Source organism: Salminus brasiliensis, chromosome 11, assembly GCF_030463535.1.
Source record: "Salminus brasiliensis chromosome 11, fSalBra1.hap2, whole genome shotgun sequence".
Lineage (NCBI taxonomy): Eukaryota > Metazoa > Chordata > Actinopteri > Characiformes > Bryconidae > Salminus > Salminus brasiliensis.
The window spans coordinates 34,759,164-34,775,507 of record NC_132888.1 but is presented as its reverse complement, the minus strand read 5'-3'; the positions used below and the strand labels follow the sequence as shown (position 1 = coordinate 34,775,507).

Below are 16,344 nucleotides of genomic sequence, written 5' to 3'. Positions count from 1 at the left end.
ATTTCCAACAATAAATATTACAATAAAGTACTTTTGCTTTGTTCACGCAACATATCGGCCGCATCCAGCCCTGCGTGGACATACTGGTGGTCTGCAAAAAATACCTCAAGCTGTTTTTACGCAGCACTGTCCGCAGAAAGCCCATGTCCCACCAAATAAACGACGCACGCCAGCGTGCTCAGGGCCTGTGGGACGTCACAGCTAGTGGGCGTGGACGCGCGGGGGAGGGGGTGTGACCGAAGCACCGCTTCAAAAGCCACACGTGGCTCCGCCAACAACTTTCGCGTCCAGGAGGGAAGTTTTGGGAGAAGCCCACCGAGCTCTGAGCTGGAGGAACGCATCGTATGGTCTCTTGGCGCGTTCTAACATGCCGTCGTACGCCCTGAACCAGTTCGTGGATGTGGACGACGTGTTGTGCAAGGTAAACACAGCTCTGCGCTTCTCGCTTCTGACTTCGCGCTAGCCAGCTACTTCGTTCGTGGTGGCGGTGTGACGCATGCGCCGTTTCCGAGCTGTGCACTTTCGCCTCGGTATGACGCAAAGATTCGCTCGTAGTAAAAAGTTGGGCGAAAGTTTGCACGGCTAATTTCGCTCTCGGAGCCTCGAGTGTGGGTGTAAAAGTGCGCTAGCGGACTAACTTCAGCTGTGCGGTGCTGTGCGGCGCGGCGCGGCGCTGCTAGCTAGCACTAACGCTGTTGCTCACAGTGGGCCACGAGTTCGGCTCGACTCGACCCCCCGGCGTCGTTTCGGGGTTTAAAAAGTTGTGAACTGACGATGAAGTTCGCCAATTATTTAGCAGCTCTTTGTGATTCGTCAGAGAAATGCGATGGGTGAGGGTTTTCGGTGTTTTTTGAGCATTATGAGGGTTTATTAGTTCAGAGTATCAATATTTGAGCGGCTGCTGCAGTTTGAAAGTAAACAGCTCGGACGCGGCGAGGCTCTACGCCAAAACACACACACGACGGACTTCCAGGGGATCGTGTTTGCACGCATTTCCAAGCGTTTACCGGAGTCTAGTATCGTGTCCAGACGAATTTCATCCATTTTAAGAGAAATTGTTGCAGTTTGACCCAATCTGCTGGAGGACGGCTGCTCTGTGTAGTGCTAGTGCTGCCGTTGTGGTCCAAATGCGCAAACTAGCCACGTTAGCATCTTAGCTACTAATCAGCCTGCAGCGTTATCGCCAGTGTTGCGCTGCTGGTGTCTGCATTGGTAGCTAGATAGCTAAACTCGTGCTAAAACTACCTTTTTGCTTGAGAATGTGCAATTCAGTCTGTCAACACGTCTATATAATTTGGTTCTGAGGCATATAGTGGTCTGAAATGGCTTATTGTGGAGAAACTTGGCTGCCTGCTTGGATTTCTATGGAGTGACGTTAGATAGCTAGCAGAGGTGGGATGAGGTGGCCAACGCATCCCAAGTGACCAGTGTCCCATTTGTGCCTTCTGAATAAATTTTTTTATTTTTATGCAATATCAATAGTAAAATGTTGGTGGATAGCGAGGAGATGTCTCCATGTATTTAAAACAATTTTTTTTAAGGTGTTTAAAAAAAAAAATTTAAAAAAAGCCCAAAACTCATACCCGTACCTAACCAGTGCTGTCCTTCTTGCCTACAGCAACTTTTGGGCCTGGATTTCCGAGAGCAGCCCAACTCCTTGACGCTCCCTACTCCAGCAGTTGGATATAAAAAGCCAGGAGCCGCCCCTTGTCCGTTTTCCTCATCTGGGACGGTCTCTGAGGCCAGGTCAGTAACCCCTCAGAGCTGGACACAGCACAAAGAAACGTCACTGCCGTCAAGGTGGAACAAGATGGCTTTCTGGTCCGAGCGGGCGGTCAGCATGGTGGAAGGGGACACTGGAGGGCTGGACTGGGCCTCCATAGAGTCCAGTATCGACAAGCCGGCAGCGATGCAGAGTGCGCTTTCCTTACCCTCATCCGTGCCTTCCCTCTCCACTTCTGCCACCGCTTCGTCTCGCTACAAGACTGAGCTGTGTCGCACCTTCACTGAAAGGGGGGTGTGCAAGTACGGCAGCAAGTGCCAGTTCGCCCATGGGCAGGAGGAGCTGCGGGGCATCAACCGGCACCCCAAGTACAAGACGGAGCCGTGCCGCACCTTCCACTCGATCGGCTTCTGCCCCTACGGCATCCGCTGCCACTTTGTGCACAACAACGAAGACGACCTTGCCCAGGCCCCCTCCCGACCCCAGGCGCAGGCCTCTGTCCCAGCTGCCCCGCGCCCACCTCTCCTCAAGCAGAGCTTCAGTTTTTCAGGCTTTCCGTCTACTTTCCAGCCACTTGAGCCTCCGCTTACCCAGTCCTCGTTTTTCAGTGCCCCTTCGGTTTCCACAGCCTTGCCCCCAGCCTCGACCATCATTTCAGACCTTTTGAATCTGGCCTTTCCGGAGCTGAGCACTGGGTCTGGCGAGAACCAAGCTTGGGAGTCTGTTCCTCAGTTTCTGCCGTCGCCTGACTCTGGATGCTCCAATGGAGAACTGACGCCCACCTCGTCACCCTCACAGGTGGCGCTCGCCCAGCCGGAGGCATGTCCAAGGCAGAGCCCAACTTGCGGGATCTCTCCTGGCTCTAGAAGCCTGTCTCTCACCTCACTTTCGGACCATGAAGGAGGCTGCAGCAGCTCAGCAAGCAGCCTCAGTGGTTCTGAATCTTCTGCTTTTGATTGTATGAACAGGAGGCTTCCCATCTTCAGCCAGCTCTCCGTGCCTGATGACGGCTTCTCCAGTGAGGGCAGCACCAGCAGCCCCAGCTTCTTCCTGTAGAGCCTCAAGAGCCCCAAAAGAACTGAACTGTATACTGGGGGGGGTGTATATACGGGGAAATACTTGACATTTGTAGCTAAGCTCAGAGCAAAGGCTCACTTGTTGTAGTACTATCTGCTACAAAGGTTGAAAGTCTTAAACTCAAACCATGAAGCAAAGTGGGTTTTTTTTTTCTTCCTTTTCCTGATGCTTTTAAGTGGAGCAATCACTTTTGTTTTGTTTTTTTTGCTTTTGTTTTCTTTAAGTGACTTACAAAAGAGAAGAATGTAATTTGGCTATGTAACTGTGCGATGGTGATGCAGTATTTAAGTATTTAAATCACTATCAGAAGATTATATTTATAAAAAAAAAGCCAAAGAGTCTGACCAACTTAGCCTTGTCATGTGAATGTTCCATAGATTCAGTGTTACTTGATGTATCAGGATAGGGCTCTTTTTGTCTTGGTCTGTACACGTCTGTTTTCATGCAGGTTTTTTTTCCAACAGATTGCTGTGTTTAGAAAAAACTGTTTATGTAAATTGTTAAAGTACTGTTGAGCAGACCTAAAAGTTTTTCCTTCCTGTTTAACGATTGTTTGGGTTGTTTCCAGACTTATGGTTGGTGAGGATTTTCTAGCTGGCTTCCAGCAACATATTTGGTATTGGTTTTGTTGACCTCCTAGAGCTCATGCTATTGTAATAGTAGACAGGTTTGTGTGTGAGTCTTTAGTATTTTTTTTTTTTTTTTTTTTGGTCATCATATTGCCTAGATGGTTCTGATGGGTACCTTTTTGTATCTGATGCCCTACAAGGCTTCCATGTTATGATGTAGTGATAAAGAATCTTTAGCAGCTTTCTTTTTTTAATTTATTTTATTGTATTTATAGAAAACAAGTTTCATAACGTTTTGTATTAAGTTTAATATATTGATTCTTTCTCTCCCAGTTTTTTGTACTGAAAATAAACCTTTTTTTTAAAAATGTAAAGTTTGTGCCTTGCTTTCAGACTGGGGTTTTTGTGCCCCAACATCCCTGCAGCGGTTTTATCAACTTTACTTCAGACATTTGAATATTTTAGTAGCATATACACATTGAATGTGGATCTTAACAACAGGAGTCACTTTTTCCCCTTCGGTTTGAAATGTAGGCTTTTTGTTGCGATGTTGGTTTTGGATTGCTGATTGCGTTCCCAAGCCTCATACTTGATTCTTGGACATGCCCCGGTGTTGGTATGGCTCCGAGGCCGAGCGACACCCATCTGTGAGGTTGCTGCGGATGCCTTTTGTTATTCTTAATGCGAGGTGGGGGGTTGCAGGGTTGGCCGATCTAATCTGGTATGGAAATGATAAAGCTTTTGTTTCATTGAAGTTTACTCTCCCTCCCACCTCTCCTCACTGCATTAAGTGCTCTCTGGTGCATGGCCTTACTGCTGGGTCATTTACATATTTGTTCTACACGAAAGGCACAACTGGGAGGATGAACGGCTTCTGCGAGTTTCCTGAATCCTGGGGGGGCGGGGTGGGGGGATTTAAGTTGATTCAAATGGTCTCTCTCTCTCTGTGCTCTGGTCCCGCTTGCTGCTTCGGTCTTGGCAGCAGTGAAGCAACAGTTCTTTTTAGAAGCAACTGATCTGGTGTGTAGGTCACTGGTGTATTTCCATTAGGGGTATGACAATACAGCATATCTTGTACTGAGTTCTTTGTGTAATGGTCTTTGATGGCCAGTGATGTACAAGTGTGCCCCCCTTCTTTTTTCCCCCCTTAAAAGCAGCATTTTATACTTGCACACCTCTAATTATGCTTATAGTACTGTACAATTAACACATCTATATATACAATAATTAGTGCTTGATCTGTTCATGCTCCTAAACCAAAATTCCCTAGTTTTTACTTAATTGTTCCCTTTAAATTAAAAATACGAGTAACAAACCACTACCGGGAGTCCTGCTTAAAATATTAGCAACAACTTTCGGCTAATACCTTTTTTTTTTTTTTGTGTGCCGCCACTGGCAAATCCTATATCCTGTCATGTCTATTAATGTTATGATTGTCAACAGTGCATATAGAGTTCTACCCAAGCCTCATAGCCTGTTTAAGGATTGTGCCACCATAATGGCAGTTCCCGTACATGCTCTTGCATAGTGTATGTGGAGAACCGGTATTTTGTCATAGTTACCCACCCCACCCCATGTAATGGAATTGTATTGGGAAGACCTGCCTCCTGAGAAAAGATGGGCTAGGGAAAGGGTTAAAGTGCCTTACTGTTGTCCATTGTGCGCAAGAAAGATTCTCCCACATCGCCTAGTGAGTTTGTACAAAGGCAGGCGCATTCTCACACAGGGCTCGGATCATGTGGAATCCTGAGCAGATGGCCACATTCACCAGCACTGTGGGTCAAACATATGCTCTCCCGCCTCTGGGATACAATGGAATCTCTCTGAGAGCGAGTGTGAGAGCTGGAAGTTGTTGGAGGCCTGCGTGTGGATTCAGTGGGCTATATAATAATTTATAAAAGCTATATATTATTTTCCCCCTTTTGTTCTCCATTAAATACATGTTTATACTCCATAACCCCTAGTGCTCTTTAGGTCAGCCATGTAAATGGGCTGTTTCACGCTAATAGGTGGATAAAGGTTGTTAAACAGCCCTGCAACCAATGGTTGAATGTAAATGGCATGTTAGAAACCACATAGATTCAGCCCATGTGCTTTTTAAGGGTTTTGGCTAACTTAAATAATGCCCACTGTTTTGAGGCAGTGAGGGGCCTCTACCACTAGAGGGCAGTCAAATGATAAGTAGAAGCTAAAAAAAAAAAAAAAAAAAAAAAAAAGAGGCCATTGAACCCAGAACCATTCCTCAGGAAAAAGCTACTGCCTTTTGCTTCTACAGGTTTATGTGTAACTTTGATAGTCACCACAACATCCTGCAGTTCATTATTGTTTAACCATTACGCTGGTTAAACTGTTACCACTCGAATTAGAAAGTACTGTGCTCTTGGCTTATAAACTGTAGATCTCAGCAGTAAAACCCTCAGCTAGACGTAGCAGTGGCACACCTGCAGCTTTCATCCTCCTACATACTGGATGGGGATGCAAATACTGTACATGCAGTTGCTTTTTTACTGTACTAATTAACACTTACTTCCCAGATGCAGAAGACACAGGAAGGGTTTTTTTTGCCTGACATTATGCAAAGTGTGTCTTTCTGAAGAGGTGGATTTAGCCTCTTGAACAGTTACTCTTTAGGTTTCATTCTGTAGACTGCACACTGTAATATTTGCTGTCATATATCAAGCCTTTTTACAAATTCCACCTCAGCAAGTGTTATGACAACTGACACTTGTTGGAAAAAGGCCTTTATGTAGGTCTTGTAGCCTAATAAACACTGCCCTTTGGTAAAGTGTTGCCAAAACAAAATCTGGTGCTTCAAATAGTTCATTAAATGATTCCATGCAACAGGTTCTTCACATTTACACGTTACGAACAGGATTCTGAACCATTAAAGAACCATTTAAAGCACCTTTATGTTGACTGATGCTGTACTGTGTCTTTAAATGACTTGAGAATATTAATGTTTAGGCCACTAACTGTGGCTAAACTGCTAAACTGTTTGACGTTATCATTCATATTTCCTTGATGGTATCTCGCATCGCATATTTTGAAGGAACATTTAAGTTCCACAACCAGAACCGCTATACTGTAGGTGTCTGGGCGTCATATTTTTGCCATTCGGTAACAGTGCAGCCGGCCTAGCTGGCCTAGTGGTCCAGTCTACGGTTCCGTCACAGTGTTCTTCCAGCCAAAGTAGCAGCTGTCAGCATTGCGTTGAGAGTCACAACTGACCAGTTTCACTTCCTTTCCCCTCTTGCTTAATTTCCTCCCATATGTACGTACATGCCAGTAGCACTCAAAACGGGAAGTGTAGCCTGAAAGCTAATGCAAACATTAGCCAGTCCCTCTTTTGGTACCTAGGGTTTTGTCATAAGTCATTGGTGGTGGATTGAATGGCTAAAAGGATTCGTTCGAGACAGATAGAGATATATTTAGGGTTGTGTAGTTATATACGCCCTTGTGATGTCATGGCGCTCATCAGGCCGTGGGTCATTACAGTATAAACTGCTCATGCTTATTCATTTCCTTCTCACATGGCGTATGAAGCACAGCGAAAGCTGCTCCCCTGTGGACGCATACGTCTGTTGAAATGTGTTCCCCGCGATTTAAGTAAGCGTGTGGCGGGCAGGGAGTCGTAGGAGTGATCAGAGGTAACTGGCAATGGAGTGTCATATAGTCTGGGCCCCGAGACAGTGCATGTGTCATCCAGCGCATCACCTTCAGTTCCGAGTGGCTTTTTATGTCGAAATTCAAATGTCTGTTACCGTAAAACCCCACAGGGGTCCACGCTTCAGCTCCTCACTCATACACAACCTTGCCAAGGCCTACAGCCGAAGGGGTTCAAAAGAGCTGCGTATCCCGGCAAGTTAAGTGTGGCGTTAACAAATGCATCCAGTCCGTCTCCCAACATTTTTAGGACATTTAAAACAAGTCAACATATCGTCTCGACCTATGCAAACTCAGGGCCGCTGAACTGTTCCTAGCAAATAATGCTGATTAGCCAATTCTCTGGAACAAAGCAGGGTGTTTCCCTGGAGTTTGGTCTGTTAGGTCTGCTTGACTGCGCAATGCCGGTCAGTGACGTATGCTCTGTGTACTTTACAAGCCAGTTAGTACATCTCCTCCCCTCTTGATGCTTAAAATGAATGGTATGCAGTTTAAGGTTAAGTGTCCATATCCCAGACTCCCTCCTTTTTTTTTCTTTTTTTTCCTTTTTTCAGCACTCCTAATCCTGCTTGGCGTATAAAGCTGTAAACAGCATTAACATGCACCTCATTTGAAATGGTCATCAGATAAAGGTTCATAGTCATATCACTGTCACATATCAAAACCTTGTAAATGTTTACTTAGAGGGAACCTTGATGGTGAAGATTATAGGCTTGCTGAACATGTCCAGTACTATTCAAATATGGTGTACAGTCAGGTCCATAGATATGTGGACAGTGACACAATTGGTATTTTGCCTCTGGACTATATCTCAATGGAATTGAAATGACACAATTGGGATAGCTCACTAGTAATTGGACATTCGACTAATCTCATTATGGTTTCACAGCCATGGTTTCAAAGCCAGGTCTGGCGAAGTCCCTCATTAATTCATGACAAATTATGGAGATAAAAGGTCTGAACAAGGTCTGAAAGTGTTGAAATTGCTCATAGCATCTCTCAATATGCGGTTCAAAGAAGTGTCAAGAAGGCTAGTGGAAGTGACTGAGGTCGACATAAGACTGACATACTAGAGAGAGAGAGAAAGGAGATCCTTTACACTGGTGAGCTCTGCAATTCCAAAGAGTGGGATGGCCTTGGAAGACAAAAAAAGTAGATGTTTACTGAATTCTTTTCTTGGTGAAAAACCCAACACGTGGTCAAGTGAAGAACACTCGAGGCGGTAGGCATTATCATTGTCAAAGTCAGCAGAAAAAGGAAATACAGAGGGCTTTCTTTAGTAGACAAACCACTGGAAACTCTCAAGGTCAGATTAGACTGACAGAAAATATCCATAAAAAGCTGGGCTCAGTTCGATAACAAGCAAACATCTTTGCACTGATGAAAGCCAGCTTGAGTATTAAGTATAATGTAGTATTATGAGCTGAAGTATACCGCATCACCTGTCACACTTGGTGGCGGTAGTGCTATGGCACAGGCAAGTAGGGTCACTGCTCTTTATTGACGAAATGACCCCTGATTGAAGTAGCAGGGTGAATTCTGCCTCTTCCATTAAAAATGAAAGTCAACACCTCAATCACATCCTGGTTGCTTCGTTTCAAATCCATGGGGGTGATGTACAGTGGGGCAAACTAACCTTAGAAATGGTTCCGAATCTAAATTCTTCTGGAACTAGACTGTATATACCAAATAGAGATGTGTGGTGTATTGTAAAAAGACATGACAAGTACGTCACTATTATTGCAGTGTGATGATGCTGTATGGTTGCTCTGGCCAATGAGTAATGTTTCTCTTTCAGATGATGTCACGCCCTAGCTAAAACTGTAAATGCTGAATTGTAAATTGGACAGTATTAGACAGAGTGAACTACCATTTGATGCAGCAAAAAAAGGCAACCTACTTGTATTATTATCATCTGTTTTTGATATAATAAGATATATTGCTTGGTTCCTACAACATGTTTCTATAGTTATTGGACATGAATGGCATACTAAGGCTTACGTGGTTTCATTTAAAAACGTAATACAAATAGAAACCTTTACATTGTATAACTTCTTATTAATAAATGGTCAAATCAAGATTCAAAGTTCAAAATGAAAATATATATTTTTTTTTGCTTAGAGTGTATTTAGAAAACAGAACCTGTCCTTTAGCTCAGACGTGCTGCTGGATGGGCTCTAATTGTGCTTTTTGTTTTTTTAAAGTCTGTGAAATGAGGAGCAGTTTTGGCATGGCGGCGCAGGCAGAGAGGAAGTGGGGCCTTCAAATGAAGAGAACAGGAAGTGGGAGGCAGGTTTTTGAGCTTGGGGGGGGGGGTGTAGAGGGCGTTTGGTCGAGCTGGGCTGTGGCTAGTTTCATATCCTTTCAGAGCTGAATGACCGTCTTTGTGATTCTCACACAGCACCTCTACTTCCCACATGTGCCTCAGAACCAACAGCCACTTCCCACCCACCCCTCCACACTCCCCCGTAGGAAAGAGGGAGTGGCGGGCAGACGCTGGTTCCACTCATCTACTCAGCCCTGTTTTTCAGGGCCCTCTGCTGACTGCGTGTGCGGATTTGTCCCGATGCCCGGAGCGCTTAGAAAAAAAAGAATGTGAATGAATTGCTCAATCTTGTTGTGCTTATGGGGAGAATGTGGTTTTCATAAAGATCTGGCAGCGTGGTTTATAAGTCCAGTTGTTACCAAACGCAGAAGTTTAAGAGATAGACTAAGACTGACACCAGGTGATAAAAAAAAAGCTTTGAGATTTGATCACCACATTTCACATACGAGGCAGTGTAGATGGTGGCCCTTTGCTGACGAAATTAACTCTCTGCGGACTATCAGTAACCTATAACACATCAGTCAAGCAGCTTTAGAGAAGTCTCTGATATGTTTAAGTAAATTCAGTAGATTATTAACCTTAGGTACTTATTGTATCACGTCAATAACATGACTAAGTAAGATCTCCAGTGCTCCAAAAGTGCTCCAAGGATGGACACTTAGGCTCACTTAAGAAGCCTATGGCCTGCTGGCAGGCCAAAAGATGTATCGAAGTTATTGTATCGCCTTATTTTTTTATGCTAGCTAAGTCCTGTAAGTTGCGAGGTGTGGCTTCCATAGATCGCATCAAGGACTTTTGGGCACCCATTATCCTGTTCCTGGTCCATCGAGTTGTCCTTCCGTATACCACTTTTGGTAGGTACTGACCACCATGTACTGGGAACGCCTCCCAAGACCCCCCAAGGCTATTCTAAAGAGGTTCTCTGCCCCACTTGTCTAACTTCAGCTTTGTCAAAGTGTCTCAGATCCTTCAACACATCAACCTCAAGAACTGCGAGTTCACTTGCTGCCTAATGACTCCCACTCCTTGACAGGTGCCGCTGTAACCTGATAGTCTATGTTATTCCCTTCGCCACCGGTTTTAATGTTATGGTTGATTGCGGCCTATTTTAAACTTCGAACAGAAGTGTATATGGGATATGTAGCAGTGATATACGGTGTATGTAAAGTTTAAAGAGTTAAAGTTGAGCTCTTTCCGAGACGTATCCGAGAAGTCCAGTCTTTCTGTGAATGAGCAAGCAGGAGAGGGGGAGAAAAAAAGATCAACACAGGCCGGAAGCTGGAGAATATTGTGTACTATTGAGCAGAGTAAATAGATCCGATTATCTAATCTGTTTTGCTGACTGAGTGGCCTGAGATTGAACGTTTGCTGTAGGACTTCGGGTCTGCCTTTCATATAAACCGAACTGTGCTATGAGTGGTTCCCTTAACGTACAAATGAATGAGCTTGATTCCCAGCCCTGTGCGCTCTTTTGTTCTCACACCTTCATTTTGTCTGTCAAAATATTGCAAAGCTGCGAGGCACCTTCTGAAAGGGATCGCAGAGAAGATAACAGGTTATGCGGTTATTAGAGGATTAGCTGACTTCAGGGAATTCATTCAGCTAGCTTGAATGGTACTTTGGCTCAGAGACACCCATAGCAACAAGAACCAAGGCAAGATAGATTTTCTCATATACTTAGGGCTCTGTTTCCTGTTAGAACACTCTTGAAGGGTTGTTTTGTTTCTGTGGTAGGGAACTTTGCTCAGAGCTTTACGTAATAGCTCTTAAAAGCTTCTTTTGGAGAGAGAGAGAGAAATGGTTCTTGAAGGGTTTCTTTAGTAAAGGCAATGATAGAACCATTTCAACCATCAATGTTAAAATGGTTCTTTTTATAGTTGAATATTTCTTCTTCTTTCTCTTGTAGATGTGTTTTAAAGGGCCTATATAGCACCGAGAAGGGTTCTACTGTACTGTATCAAAAAACTAAGAGATCAGTGTGAAGAACTTTCTTTAAAATTCAAAGAAACACTTAAGAACTTTCTTTTTTAACCGAATACAAAAGTAACCACAACAACTACACCCTATAAACGGTCCTATAAAGGATACAATGTTGTTAAGTTTTGATTAAACTAAATATAAAAGAAATAAAAAGTCATTACTTGCTTCTCTCGTTGACCCGCAAACAGTTTCAAAACACTGGAATGTCAGAAGGCAGAGTGTAAACTGAATGAATTGCAAAGCTGGCCTAGATTTTCAGGGAAATTACGTAAGCATGTGATGCAAGCACCAGCTTGCTGCCTAGCAATGGTAGCGATGTGAATGCTCTGTTTTGACCGGGACTGGCTCTGTAAACACAGCGATGTCAAAAGTGTGACCTCACACCTGATGTCAGCACACAGATTTGAGTTTTGCTGATGTAGCGTCCCCACCACTCAGCAGCAATGTGAAACTTGATGTGTTGACTGACCCTTGATTTTTTGGTTAAGGGTCTTAAAGAGAACATTAGGAGAACAGAACTGAGGGAGGGTAATTGTGAAGAGAAAACATGACCTTGAAGAAGAGTAATACTCAATATTATTTGGAGTTCCATGATCAATTGTGGATGATCACGCCAACCTGTATCATCTGAACAGTACATTTACATTTACATTTACGGCATTTAGCAGACGCTCTTATCCAGAGCGACTTACAAAGTGCTTTGCTATTTACCCAAGAAAAGCCTTAGCTAGTTAGAATAGGCTAATAATTCAAAAGAAACCTCTAAGCTTTAGACATTACTAAACACAAGACAATAAGGTGACCATAGTACTCTATTCGTCCAAGTACTCTTGGAAGAGGAGGGTCTTTAGTCTGCGTTTGAAGACAGCGAGCGACTCGGCCGTTCGGACACCCAGGGGCAGCTCGTTCCACCACTTTGGTGCCAGGACAGAAAAAAGCCTGGACGCTTGTCTTCCGCGGATTTTGAGGGATGGCGTGTCGAGCCGAGCCGTACTTGAAGCTCGAAGGGCTCTTGGTGCGGATTGGCTTATGACCATTGCCATCAGGTATGGAGGGGCTGGTCCGTTCTTGGCTTTGTAGGCCAGCGTCAGGGTTTTAAATCTGATGCAGGCAGCTACAGGAAGCCAGTGGAGAGAATGCAGCAGTGGAGTGACATGGCTGAATTTAGGGACATTGAAGACGACCCGTGCCGCTGCATTCTGGATGAGTTGCAGGGGCCTGATGGTGCGCAGAGGAAGACCAGCCAGAAGAGAGTTGCAGTAGTCAAGTCTGGAAGTGACGAGAGACTGAACGAGCACCTGGGTGGCCTCTCTAGAGGGGAAGGGTCGAATTCTCCGGATGTTGTACAGGAGAAATCTGCAGGACCGAGTTACGTTTGCAACATGACTTAAGAACGATAACTGATCATCCATCACTACACCAAGACTTCCAGCTTCTGTAGAAGGAGTGACCAGTGAGTTCTCAAAGGTGTTAGGCTTAGTATTTGCTCTTCTAATACAAGGCTGTTGTATTGCTACTTTTGGTCCTACTTAATCATATAAGAGCTATACAGCAGGGTCTACAGATGGTTAAATTATTATAAAATGTGGTGAAAATCTGGTGAAAGTTTGAAAGTGTTAGGCTTAGGGTTGGTTACGCATAGCAGTATGGTTATGTACTCTTACACTTTAAGAGTACTCCTCACTTTATTTCTACTCTTACAAGTAAATAAAATGAAAAGAAATTTGCCCAAAAGAGTTCTTAGTATGAAGAACCACTCTTGAGTTCCTAAAAAAAACTTTCAACAGATGGGTCTTTTGCAATTTCAGAGTGGGAGGAACTTTCTTAAAGTCTGAAGTTCTGAAATTCCCACCCTATTAAACCATTAAAATCTAATGTTGTTTCTCCTTGCTATTGATATTTGTTTTCTATGTATTTGTACTCGTCTCTTTGATATGGTAAAGGAAGTGGAGCGAAGACTGTCGCATTAATGTGTTTTAAAGTTCATAGCAGTGGCATGTTGACTCCACATCACTGCCGTGGCATTAGTCAAGGGGCACCACCACAGTGTTTTTCTTATCACTATCGCAGCGTTAGCATCACTGTTGGATCGACTGCCTGGCTGCCTCGCCCAGCATTGCAATCGCAGCCTTAGTCACAAATCATGTTCATGAGGTTCTGGGCCCTTCACATCTAAAACTAGTAAATATGTGGTCTTCATCTTAAGGCAAGGCTTAAGTGGCTAATTTATGCCATAGCACTTTTTTTCAATGCCATTGACGATTCTATGCAGCCTGTGGTGGTCCAGCAAAACTTGGCTTGTCTAAACATGGTTTACTGTAGCATTAAAATTTGTACCAAATAAAAAAAAAAAAAAAAAAAAAAAAACAGTTTGAGTGTAAGTGAGTATGAGTATAAGGGTCTACAGTTCACAGCCATTTCACCATCACTGAGGACCATTTAGTCATGAATAGAACTGTTTAAACATTCAGACGTTCTTTATGCAGTCCTTCGCTGTAACTTCGTCACACTGTAAAATAGTACAATAGCCACCACAAGCGGTTCTTTGAGAACTAAAGGGCCACAATGGGTTCCAAAAGGAACCGTGTTTACATGGCAGTCTGTGTTTACATGGCAGCCTATGTAAAAATGGCCTTTCAGCCGCCTGTCCAAACAAGCGTCTGACCGCTTGACTTGGATACATTTTTCAAAGAGGAAATCCATATCGACCTCTTTTTTTATTTTGACCACCTGCACGCCACCCGCCTTATATAACCTGCATCTTATATAATCTGCGGGCAACTACACTCATTACCAATATGGTTTCAGAAACCCGAAGTGGAATTTTGTCACTCCAGAGCTTTGTGTGGGCTGCTGAATTTTGCAATGTTCGCAGATGAGCGCTAGTCATTTATGCTCTTACAACTCTGACCACAGCTTCATGTTGCAACACTCTGGAGCAGCTTGGGGTTATGTTGCCTTGCTCAAGGCCACAGTGGCAGTGGTCAGAAGAAAGACGCTTTAAAAGAAAGAGCCCAGAGCCCTCCAGTAAGCAGGTCATGCTCCCTGCTGCCCACCCACAGATCACACCAGGAACCCTTCAAAGTAATTAAACTGAATTAATTGGTGTCACAGTGCATGAGCATGGAAACTGACAAAAGGACTCCTAGTAGCAAGTTGCGTAGGTTTGACGGAGGAAGTAACTATAGGAAAAGATTGAAACTATACATTCAAGTTCCTGATGGGTGATTATAATAATAATAATAATAATAATAATAATTAATAAATGTTCCATAACAGGTTCTATGAATCTGTGTCTTCTAAGAACCTTGCGTCATTCCAACTTTTCAAAATTCTGCATAATAAAATGACTAAGACATAAATAAAGCCATTCAGCGTTTGTAAAAGCCCAGTTTTAAAGAAGCTAAGTCATCATTCTTTACAGTGGTGGTGAACGGAACCAAACACCCGAAGAGTATCATGCCTTGTAGAGCTGCATCACAAGCATTGGTTACATGGAATAGTTACAAATGTATTGCCTGATTCTCCAGACGTTGTTTTTGAGTACCCAAAAATATGGAAGTTGGTGTTGCATAGTGGTCAACAGCACTGCCTTCCCCGTGGCAGACAAGGATTCAGTTCCCTGAAGATTCCTTGGGTAAAATTCCTAATGTAACACATACATACAGAAGCAAAATAGTACCCAGTATTTTATATATTATATTATTATATATATATAATTATAATTATATATATATATATATATATATATATATATATATATATATATATATATATATATAAGATTCATGAGTGGTTCTGGCAGTTCTGTACGTAAAAAGGTTATCCAGACCCCTGGTCCTTATCACCACCACTGTAAATCAAAGTTGGTTACTTTCTCTGCAAACTCTTTTGTGCCTAACCACTCCGAATGACTGTTTACATCTCAGCAATTGTTGTGCAGGCATTTCGGCAAGTTGATGGAATTCCCCTTTTTACCTTTTTATAGTTCACAGAATATAAACGTTCTTCCCCAATTGAAGGTTTTTCCTAGGATTAGAAATCTTGGCCAGAAAGCATTCAAGAGCCGTTCATTTGAACAGCGCGTGGACATTCATTTTCTCTTCGCTTTGTTTCCTGTCTTACTTTATTTCTTCTAATTGAGTTTCCTCCCTTGCTGCTGAACTCTGAAGTAAGTGCTAGAATGGAAGACTTCTGCTACACTGAGGTGGAAACAAATGAGGCAAGCAGTACACTGTGGTCACCGAAGTGGTTAGAGCCGTGCCACCTCTGAATGGCATAATGGAACTGTGTTGTTTTTGCATGAATCAGAGGTCTTATTGTTTGCACTGGAGTCAGAGTGGGGTAGAAATACAGTAACTTTTAAGAATCTTTGAAGAACTGGCCGTGAACCACCACAACCCCCCCTCCCCACCCACCCAAATCCCATATTTTCCAGTGACCTCAAAGTTGGGCCCTGTGCAGAAGTCTTTAAATAGACTTGTTTTTTTGGGGGGTTTTCTTAAAACCAAAGCATTCCTTTATTCCCAACAAGGCTGACTACACAATCTGAAGCTAGAAGGAAGACCTGTCCACAGTTACGATGCTTTCTTTGTTTGGCAAACCAAAAGGATGCACAGATTCTAAGTGGTTTTCCCAGACAGATGTCACTCCAAAAGAAAGTAGCCCAAAAATGAAGCAGATTTAAATGTTAAAAAATGTAAAAATGTTTTTACATGATGTGGAAGTGCTTTAAAGTACAAATTTCTGGCAAATTTGAGGTCATAAATAAAACAGAACAAAACAGAGAATACATCGGGCCCTATCTTACACCCTGCGCAAGGCGTGTCGTGATTGTCATTGCCATCTTACACCCCACCAACAGTCTATTCTCACGCCTTCCGCCGCGTCGTTAAATAGCAGCAGATGCTTGCAAATATATCTACACTGATGGTCGTGGCGGTCTCGAAATGCAGTGTGTTCAGGTACATTTCTGGTGTATTGCTATGTATCTTGGCAGTGGAAAA

General features: G+C 43.4%; 1 protein-coding gene across 1 annotated transcript; it reads left to right on the top strand.

Moving 5' to 3' along the window:
* The first annotated feature begins 233 nt into the window (after nucleotides 1-233).
* On the top strand, nucleotides 234-3,737 carry LOC140565427 (mRNA decay activator protein ZFP36L1). Its single transcript, XM_072691326.1, has 2 exons — nucleotides 234-421; nucleotides 1,619-3,737. The coding sequence occupies exons 1-2, from the start codon at nucleotides 368-370 to the stop codon at nucleotides 2,777-2,779; spliced, it is 1,215 nt and encodes a 404-aa protein (XP_072547427.1). The 5' UTR covers nucleotides 234-367; the 3' UTR covers nucleotides 2,780-3,737.
* The last annotated feature ends 12,607 nt before the right edge of the window (nucleotides 3,738-16,344 follow it).

Bases quoted from the DNA above. Each gene is read 5' to 3' on its own strand.
- LOC140565427 (XM_072691326.1), top strand. From the start codon at position 368: ATGCCGTCGTACGCCCTGAACCAGTTCGTGGATGTGGACGACGTGTTG. The intron at 422-1,618 runs GTAAACACAGCT...TCTTGCCTACAG, and splicing joins TGGACGACGTGTTGTGCAAG to CAACTTTTGGGCCTGGATTT.